We start from the raw sequence: 10,492 nt of genomic DNA, 5'->3' as shown, positions 1-10,492 counted from the left end.
AAAAGTGTAGGTGTGTGTGTGTGTGTGTGTGTGTGTGTGTGTGTGCGCATGCCCTTTTGTGCACACACACACACACACACACACATTTGGATGCGAGAATGCAGAGACAGGCAAAAACCACAAGTTAATGAATCTTGTGATCCCTTGTGCCCACCCACGCCCACCACATACACATATCAATGAGATACATGCAGTCTTCACTGTGTGTTCATGGATCTTTTTCCTTTTTTCCATTTTCCTTCCTTTCCCTCTTTCTTTTTCCTTTCTTCCCCTTTCCTTCCCATCCAGAAGTATTTATTCCTGAGGCCACAAGTGGAGCAGAGCAAAGTAAGTATCAGTGCAGTGGTGTCAGGGCCTAAGCGGGGCACCAGATGGAGTGTCCTGGAGTGTGGTGTTTGTGCCCGAGCGGAGTAAAGAGAGCATCCGTGGGGGGGACAGGGGTGCAGCTGTCACAGCAGTCAGGTTTGAGCGGGTTGAGGGTGGAGTCCCAGATAGGAGGGAGTCCCAGCCAGACAGTCCCAGGCCTGTCCCAGGATGTCAGAGCTTGAATGGGGAGAGAAAGGCATCCATATGGAGGTGTGGCCTGGTGTAGGGTAAGGAGGGTGCCCATGCAGTGGGGTAGCCAGGATGGGAATTGAGAATCACAGCAGGGCTCACGTGGGGGAGGGGTGGGGTGCAGCAGAGATAGGAGACTGGTTACATGCAGAAAGATTGATAAGTAAGTGTATATATTATGCGTAATGGAAACCATGTTTCTCGTTGTCGAACAAGAGAATAGCAAATGTGGGAAGGGAAAAAAGCTGGGGTGGGTCTTGTGGTCTTAGATTGGAAATAGATGCATCTGAGTCAACTCCAGGCTTTCGAGATATGTGTATAGGTATAGAAATAACTATAGATATAAATGTCTATGCATATGAGACGGCTAATTTCATGTGTCATCTTTTTTTAAATAAATTTATTTATTTTATTTATTTATTTGTTGGCTGCGTTGGGTCTTCGTTGCTGCGCACAGGCTTTCTCTAGTTGCGGTGAGCCGGGGCTTCTCTTGTTGCGGAGCACGGGCTCTAGGCGCGCAGGCTTCAGTAGTTGTGGCGCTCGGGCTTAGTAGTTGGGGCTCATGGGCTCTAGAGTGCAGGCTCAGTAGTTGTGGCACATGGGCTTAGTTGCTCCGCGGTATGTGGGATCTTCCCGGACCGGAGCTTGAACTTGTGTCCCCTGCATTGGCAGGCGGATTCTTAACCACTGCGCCACCAGGGAAGACCCATGTGTCATCTTGATTGGGCTAAGAAATGCCCAGATAGCTGGCAAAATATTATTTCCAGGTGTGAATGTGAAGGTGTTTCTGGGAGAGATTTGCATTTGAAACAGTAAACTGAGTAAAGAAGATCCCCCCACGCCAAGGTGGGTGGGCACCATCCGATCCAGAGAGGAACTGAGTGAAACCAAAAGGGGGAGGAAGGGTGGATTCTTTCTCTGCTTGAGCTGAGATGTCCACCTTCTTCTGCCCTCAGACGCTGGTGCTCCTTGTTCTTGGGTTTCCACAGTCAGACTGGGATGCAACACCATTGGCCTCGCCCACCCGTCATTCTCAAGCCTTTAGACTAGGACTGAATTACACTATGGGTTCTTGAGCTTTTTCAGACAGCAGACTGTGGGTCTTCTTGGCCTCCGTAATTGTGTGAGCCAATTCCTATAATTAATCTCTTCTTATATCTATCTATTTATCGTCTATCATCTATCTATCTATCATCTATCATCTATCTATCTATCATCTATCTATCATCTATCTATCTATCTATCATCTATCTATCTATCTATCATCTATCTATCTATCATCTATCTATCTATCATCTATCTATCATCTATCTATCTATCTATCTATTTATATTTTCTCGGTTCTGTTTCTCTGGAGAACTCTGATTCACACAATGCATGTATGTATATAAAAGTCTATGTATGTATACATGATGTATATGCATATATACACATAGGCTTCCTAGCTCTGTCCACTTGAGAGGTCTTGGGAGCAATAACATTGCAATAGCAATGAGCACATCCAGCACCCTGATACTGGCTTCTAAATATCATTTTCCACTAAAAAGAACCAGTGATATCTGGAGAAATGAATGACTCCAGAGCTGAAACAGGGAGCTCCAAATATGTAACTGGGGGCAGAAAGCAAGAACGTGCTCAAAGACTGAGGGGAACATGTCAAAGGACATGGAGGCCAGCTTGAATGACCTCCCATGGGGACCATGTAATCATCCAAATAAATAACTGTGAGAACTGTCATACCCACTGAATAAAATAGGAAAACACCAGTCTTTAGAGATATAAATAAATGAATGAATTTATTGAAATCTGATGATGAATGGAATATTTACTTAATTTCAAAGTACCTCCCCACAAAATACTTATTAATTACAAAGAGGAAAAGAATAACTTTACAGTGGAGAAGCCCGGCAGACACCATACCCTAATCACATCTTCGAAATGGACACCATCAGTCCTAGGGTACACTGAAATTGTCAGAGGCAAGGAGAAGGCGGCAGCATCAACTCTGTGATGTCAGAGATGCCTAACATCTAATCATGAAACACCAGACAGCCCCAGATTGAGGGCCATTCTGCAAAATAACTGGCCTATAATATTCAAAGTTGTCAAGAGTCCTGTAAGTTAAGGAAAGTTGGGAGTGTCCCAGACTAAAGGGACGTGACGACTAAATGTAATATGTGATTCTGGATGAGATCCTTTTGCAAAGACAAGACATAACAGGGCAGCGTGAGTGGTGCCTGAGGATTACGTGGCTGTTTGTCCATGTTCATGTTCTTATTGTCGTGATTGTCCCAGATTATGTGGGAGAACGTTGTTGTTTATAGGAAATACACACTCAAATATTTGGTGGTGATGGAGCATCAGGTTGGCAACTCACTCACATGGTTCCCTAAAAATGTCCTTTGTGCAGTTCCAACTTTTCTATACGTTTGTGACTGTCTCAAGCTTTTGTAACTTTTTAAGTTAAAAAGGTATATTTGCAACATGTGAAAGAACGGAAGAGTACGATTTACTCCTCTGTCTTAGGATGAGAGGGAAGAGACCAGGACAGAGTTTTGAATGATAAAGAGGGACTGCTCATCAACCAAGACAGTATCTGGCATTTCTGTCGTTCTTTTCAACATACACAGCATTTGTACTTACAGTCTCATACTTAACTCCTGTCATAACATTGTGCGGTTGTGACTATAATCCTCATTTTACAGATGGGAGTCAAGCTCAAAGACAGTAGTCATAATTAGGGAGGTGTAAATGCTGGGTTTATGTTCAGACCTCGCTGACTGCATCCCTTTTCTTCACGTATCCACTCAGCATGTAGTTACTGACTAACTGCTGTGTGGCCAGGAAGGCAGCAAACGAAACAGAGGCTCTTCTCTCCTGGAGCTTACAGGCTCTTTGGGTCTGCAAAAAAATCTGGATTCAAGCTTACTAGGCATAAAATCCCAGCTCCCAGCCTCTATTTCTTAGCTGATTTGAAAACCCAACACAGCATTTCTGACAAAAGTGCATTTTTAGCATTCCTTCACAACAATCTCATTTGCAGCGTTCTGCAGCTTGTAAGCCTGGTCTGCTGGGCTTCAGGGGTACACAGAACCAGTGAAAGGCAGAAGGCCAAGTGGGGTGTGGCGAGAGCCGGGGATGGGGAAAATCCAATGTACTCCCACCTTTCACTCATTTGGAAAATGCCTTTCTGACTGTAAAACAAAACCTACACTGTATTGCACCCCCCAGACAGAGTGCTCTCTGGTTACCAAGGACTTAATAAAAGTTCTTGGAGAAACTTAGCAAATACTAACAGGTAACAGTGATTTTATATATATGTATATACATATATATATATACACACACACATATATATATATATACATTTTATATTATATACATGATTTTATTTATGCATATATACTTCCTGTGCAGTATTTTGTAAAGGGTTTTCCATGTGTGTCATCTAATATCTCACAGGAACTCTTGCGGGACTTAATACTCAGCTCCCCAGTTCATAGGTGCAGATAAGTTGCCCAGTAGGTGGAAGGGTCAGAATTTGAACCCAGGGCCTCTGGAGTTACATCCCTGCTCATTTATCTGCCTAAATTGCCTCTCTCCTCCCACTAAGAAAACACACGAGGTAACAGTTAAAATCCAGAGGGTTAGTTGAGCAATGGTAGGTGAGTGGTCTCCCTGGAAACTTTTTCTGTTTCCCTCTAGAGCTTTTAAGCTAAGTGTAAATTGACTATGAGCTTAGGAATTTACCAGCTCAGACAGACTGAAACAATTAGAGAGGAGGCCAAGTAAGAGTGAGAGAGGGAGACATACCCCAGACGTGTGAGCTGAGCAGACATTCCTTTTCAAAGCTTCCCTCCATCCCCTTTCTCAATTGGCTGAAACCCTAGAGGTTTGACTGGCTAAATCACTTCCTCTCAGAAGTGTCCGTCCCCCAAGGGAGGCTGGGATTTGTAGTCTTGAAATCAGCCGACCTTTCAGAGTCCTTCAGCCAGACTCCCTGGGTGAAGGAATGCAGTGTCGATTTCAGTAGCTTTTCTGTAGAATGAAGTGGCCAGTGTGCTTTTTGCAAAACTCAGAGTCCTTCTTGGATGAGAAGAGTTGAAGCCTCTGTTTGTGCACCAGGACCCCGTCTCCTGCCCCCCATTCCAGTTCTTTATTGTCTCCCCTCTCCTTCCAAAGAGACTAAGCACTGTTTATTGCCTCATCACTGCTGTTGATGAAAGGGAGATCTGGGGGCTGTGGGGGGCGGGGAGCAGCTCCCCTGCTAGGTGTGGAGCAGGGCTCAGCAGCAGAAGAGCCTTGCCCAAGGGTTGCTTCCCAAAGTGGTACCTTTTCAACAGTTTCTAAGGTAACATGTTTACATAATGGGTGTTAATAATAGATTTTAGAGGAAGTAGACTGTGAAACCAAGCCCCCAGAGCACTTACGGACAGCACTGCACGTTGTTTTGTTTTGCTTTTTTCTAATTTCCTCACCAGCCGTTGCCTTGGCCTGGCAGCTCCTTGGCTTAGGGCAGAGTCAGATGTTCTTTTCCACCTGAGAGCTCTGGAACCTCACGTTCTCGTTTGGTCTAAACTAGTGATAACCTGTGTGAGGGCCCACACTTTATGCATTACTCATGGTCTAAATAAACATTGTACACATAGATGGTTCAGCTGCATGTACATGTCATTGGTTTAATAAAATAATGATCATTTTAGGTGTTATTACATTCCTAGTGGTCATTGACCATTAACAATGTTGTAAAACAACAGATTGGAAAATATAGCTTTCCTTGCGTGGGAGTCAACAATATTTTTTGGCACACACACACACACACACACACACACAAAATGACTGCCTGCTCAAAAGGGCTGTTGAGTAGCATCTTAAACTGTGGGGAAGATGATTTCCATTAGAACTGCCCACAGGCTTGCCATGCTCCGCTCTGCTTGGCGTGCCCTGTTTGTTAGACTGAATGCCCTTCATGGCCTCGGTACAGAATGGTTGAGTGGGGGAGAGATTGGCTAGCAGCCAGGATGGTGAAGATCCTGTGTGTCCTCTGTGACGAGTCAGCTGGCTGCCTTGGAGTAAGTTAGCAAACCCTAAATCGAGTATTACAGGGACTAACTGCCAGCCCTCACTCCATACAAATGCTTCTAAGGAGGAAATGGTGTCCTGGTCCTGTTACGAGTGGATCAGCTTCCTAAATGGGAATAAATCATGGGGGGATGAATTCTAGGGGCAATATTTGGCCAAAGTTCCAAGACCTTGTAAAGGTCTTAGCCAGTGCTTGAATAGGGCATACTAAGAAAACCTCTTAAAAGGGTGACCTCTCCAGGGTCTCAGCATCCCATCCTTCTCACAGCAGTCAGAGGTATGTGCCTCTGTTTCCCCAAATGACTACTTAGCAGATTTCAAAATTGATGGGAAAATTACTTGGCTGAGAAAAAGATTTGCAAAAGAATGCAGCTAGACAATTCTTAAACATCCCTGGCCTTTATCATTTCTCTTTCTATGCTTAGGCCACTTATATCAAATTTTTATTTTCTTCTTTATTAGAAATCCACTAGAAAACCCATACAGATGTATACATACATACTTATTCCTCTAAAGACTAACATTCTTACTGAGTGTTGACAGTGGGAGATATGCAATACAATGAAAATAGGAAGAAACCATTAGAATTTCAGTTACAATTTATTTTTATATCACTCTTTAAACTTTTTTATTTTGTGTTTGTTTTATAAGGTAGATAATAATAATGTAACCGTTTTATATATGCTTTATAAGTTAATGTGCATACATTGAGAATATTTGCTTACGTTGTTTTTGTTTTTTGTTTTTGTTTTTGCGGTACGCGGGCCTCTCACTGTTGTGGCCTCTCCCGTTGCGGAGCACAGGCTCCGGACGCGCAGGCTCAGTGGCCATGGCTCACGGGCCCAGCCGCTCCGTGGCATGTGGGATCTTCCCGGACTGGGGCATGAACCCGTGTCCCCTGCATCGGCAGGCGGACTCTCAACCACTGCGCCACCAGGGAAGCCCTGCTTACGTTTTTTAATGGCAGGGTGCAAGTTAAAAAATTTAACTGGGACATGTCTCCTTTCGTTTAGGTAGACAAATTGTCTAGAAGGTACTCACTGTCACCCAGGGAAGATTACAGGGTGACCAATGTTGTGAGTCTAATTTCTCACAACATCAAGGACTTTCCAAACCTCCTTCGTTTTCAGTATAAAATAGAGGAAATGAAAATGAGCTAACTAACAGTGAAACGATTTGAGGCGGGTTTCTTCCTTGGGAAGAAAAACGATCTTAAAAATCCGCATGGGCCATAAGCTCCTGGTACAGGACCAGAGGCAGCATGGGCCATCTGATTCTCTGCTGGAGTATCAGGGGGATGGCCACCTGGGTTTGAGGTGCTCAGTGGATGCAAGAGTGAAGTCCAACGGATGAGGTCTATCCTGGATGGACCTGATTGCTTTGTTCTGGTTCTTGGACACAGACTCTCCATGGCCTTGGCTGTCATCCTATAAAACCCTTTTAGGCTGGAGGAAGATTTAAATAATATTAAAAAAAAAATCTATGCAAACATTATGCACAACGTGAAGGTTAATTTTAAGTATCAGTTTGACGATGGCCAAGATTAAACAGTATTTCCAGGTATGTACGTGAGGGCGTTTCTGAGTGAGATTAGCATTGAATGTGTGGACTCAGTGAAGAAGCCGCCCCTCTCCAGCGCCGGCCAGAGCACCTCATCCAATCACGGAGGGCCTGAAATAGAGCAAAGAGCAGAGGAAGGAGGAATTCACCCCTGGCTCCCTGCTTGAGGTGGGACCTTTCTCCTGCCCTTGAACTGGGATTTACACCATCAGCTTGTTTCCCTAGTTGCCTAGAATTACACACCACTGGCTTTCCTGCGTGTCCAGCTTGCAGACCGGGGGACTCCTCAGCCTCTAGAATCACATGAGTCGAGTCCTCATAATAAATCTCCATATAAATCCCATTGGTTCTGTTTCTCTGGAGAACCCTGACTAATACAAACAACACTAAAAACCAAGTTGATCCTATACTTTCTGCTGTATGTACATGTGAAAAAGTTTTCATGGTGCCAGAAGAGGTCAATAGGAAACTTCCCCTGGGAAAACCCTTGGACCTGAGGGGGCAGGGGAGAGAATGTTGGTTGTAAATAAGAAAACGGTGTCCTCGGTTCTGAGAGAAAAAGGCACAATTTATTTAGTCAAATTATGGTACAACATAGTCTTCATTGACAGTTGTCAGCTTAACACTTAATATAGTTTAAAAAAGTCAATGATTACCTGCAAAATTATATATATTTTAATATCTAAAAAATATATTGCATATATAAGGCAGGAAGATCCCTTGTGTGATGCACAAGGGAAATTTTGGTTGTTCTTTCCCAAGTTATGATTGTTGTAGTTCGGTTATTTACAAACATCTCCAAAGCAGGAACGGTTTAAAGAGTTTGCCTTGATTTGCTTCTGCTCACTTGTTAAATAACAACACCAGTGGTTCTCTTTCTAGTAAGTCAGTGACTTGAACGTCCTGTGTTCTTTTCCGCAATAAGTCACATTATGCTTTTTAAAAACCAGCTATAAAAAACATACAAACAGCCCAAATGTACAGATTGACAAAAGATGTACAAATTACATTAAAAAAAAAAATAACGACTGATTTGATAGTAACATTGTATTTGTGACCGAGGTCAACTCGTTTCTTTACTCTTTTTCACTTTTTCATTATTTATTTTTAATACTGCGAGATATAGGAAAATAACTCTGCATAATTTATACAGTAAGTTGCCTTCTGGTCAGTGGACCCTGGACTGATCTGACAAGCGCACAGCACTTGCGAATCTGTTTGTGTTTAGAAATCCCTATAGGACTTTTCAAAGTTCTGGGACCCACTGTCATTATTTAAAAAAAAAAAAAAAAGTTATTTAACTCTCTGGCTTTCAGGAATGTCTGCATTTGCATTAACATTTCTTAGTTCATATCTTGACTATTTCCAGAGAGAATGGTCAGCCTAGTGCATATTTACTGCCCACTGAGAAAGGTTTTGCAATGCCCGTGGCTTCTTAAATACACACTTGTTCTTTCTCTGAAATTCCAGTTGGGTGAAAACTTCACTAGCCTTACAACCAATGTTCCAGTTTGCTATCCACTGAGTTAGGTCTTCCTAAGATAAGATGATAAGCTTCCTGCCTCTATTTTCACTAAGTCTCAAACCAGAGCATAACTGGTTAAGTCCATGATTCTTTATCGTATGAACCCTTCAAGGTCCAAGATGAGACCCGTGTGTCGATAAGTAACTGCTTTGGTCCTCTTTCCCAGAACCATGACACAACTATTCCAGTAATCTAAATATTCAATTTGTAGGCTGACAGGAGATTGAGACTCCCAACTGGCATACTGGCCCATGGAATTATCCATCTCTTTGTTCAAGGCAGAGGAAGCAGGAGTTACCAATGTTTTTTAAAAAAAAAAAAAAAAAAGAATCGTTTTTAAAGAACAGGTACAAAAGTTCTATCCAACAAGAAAAGCATATCCAGTTTCGTTTTCTCTTCAAGGCCACGTATGTCCCACAAGGAGTGTGAGGAAGGGGACTTCAGCGAGAAGGCCACCGGTGATGAAGCGTCTAGTAGTAGCTGCCTAAGTGTGAGGGCACGTGGGTGTTTGGGTGGCGGGGGACATTGGGGTTGGGGTAGATGCCACCCGTGGGGGAGGTCCAGTACTGTGACGCTGCTCCAAAGAGGCTAGAGGAAGTGACCGGCATGGAGGACGGGGGGGGAGGGACAAAGTTCACCTTCTGCTGGTGGGTGTGGTAGGAGGGCATGTAGGAGATATCCGAAGGGTACTTGTACATGGACGACTCGGTGGGATGTGGCTGCAGGGCCTGGGCGATGCCGTGGAAGTCAAATTTGTAGGCATACCTCTTGCCGTGCACTTTGGTCATAATGTTTTTATCATAGTAGTATCGGAGGGCTCGGCTCAGCTTGTCGTAATTCATGTTGGGTTTGCTTTTCCGCTCCCCCCAGCGCCTGGCCACCTCATCGGGGTCCGTCATTTTGAACTCCCCGTTGGTCCCCTCCCAGGTGATGCAGCTGGCGTTGGCGCTGTCCGACAGTAACTCCAGAAGGAACTGCCACAGCTGGATCTGCCCGCTCCCTGCAGGCAGCGAGGCAGACAGGAGGAAAGAGAGGCTCAGCCTGGGAAGTCAGAACCTAATTTCCTAAGTGCAAGGGTCCTCTCACCCTGGATAAGAATCCCTTGATTTCTTTTTACGGTCAGAACCCACTGGCCCCTGACGCTGGCGTGATCAGCAAGGTTAGATGGTAAGATAATCTGCCCCGGGCCAGGTGACATTCGCCCAGAACCAGCTGTGTGGTTTTGGGCAAGCCACTCCCCACCCTTCTGGGCAAGATGCTGACTCTCTTCCTCTATAAAGGCCTGAATCACTGCCCTCTCTTTACTCAGTGCTGAAATCCCTCAGAGTCCCCGGGGGAAGGTGGGACAACGCTTTAGGCTGATGGGACCTGGACCGTTCCTTAGCCCTCGTGCTTGGCTCTTGGCTCTAAGCTCTACAGAGAAGAACTTGGGCAGAGAGGAAACCAGAGGAGAGGGAGCTGGTGCGTTCCCAGCCTTCTGAGCAGGAACGGCCTGGAGACACAGGCAGCAGGAGTTCCCTGGGTGCCCGTCTCACTATTGCAAGGGCCTATTAGCTCACACAGGAGGTGAGTTTCGTTTAGAGCTCGCTTGAGAGTTAGTTTAATCACAGACCCTTAAAATACACTGTCAAGTTTATTTTAGCTGCAACCTCTTTCATGTAGCCAGATAACGCTGCAATACTTTCTAAAGTCAAGACTAAAGCGCCTTTGGAATACGTATTCACTTACGTGAGGAAGATTGCCGTGAGCTGGCTGGAACTGTTTCCTGGT

At 44.5% G+C, this 10,492-nt stretch overlaps 1 protein-coding gene across 1 annotated transcript in view; it reads right to left on the bottom strand.

The window, feature by feature from the left end:
• Positions 1 to 7,744: 7,744 nt before the first annotated feature.
• Positions 7,745 to 10,492, bottom strand: part of FLI1 (Fli-1 proto-oncogene, ETS transcription factor) — a 115,697-nt gene continuing 112,949 nt past the window's right edge. The window contains exon 9 of the mRNA XM_007463631.1: positions 7,745 to 9,722. Within this exon, the coding sequence (XP_007463693.1) occupies positions 9,193 to 9,722 (530 nt within the window). The 3' untranslated portion in view covers positions 7,745 to 9,192. The remainder of the gene's footprint in view (positions 9,723 to 10,492) is intronic.

The sequence above is a fragment of the Lipotes vexillifer genome, unplaced genomic scaffold (genome assembly GCF_000442215.2).
Source record: "Lipotes vexillifer unplaced genomic scaffold, Lipotes_vexillifer_v1.1 scaffold442, whole genome shotgun sequence".
Lineage (NCBI taxonomy): Eukaryota > Metazoa > Chordata > Mammalia > Artiodactyla > Lipotidae > Lipotes > Lipotes vexillifer.
This window is presented reverse-complemented; position numbering and strand designations above follow the sequence as displayed.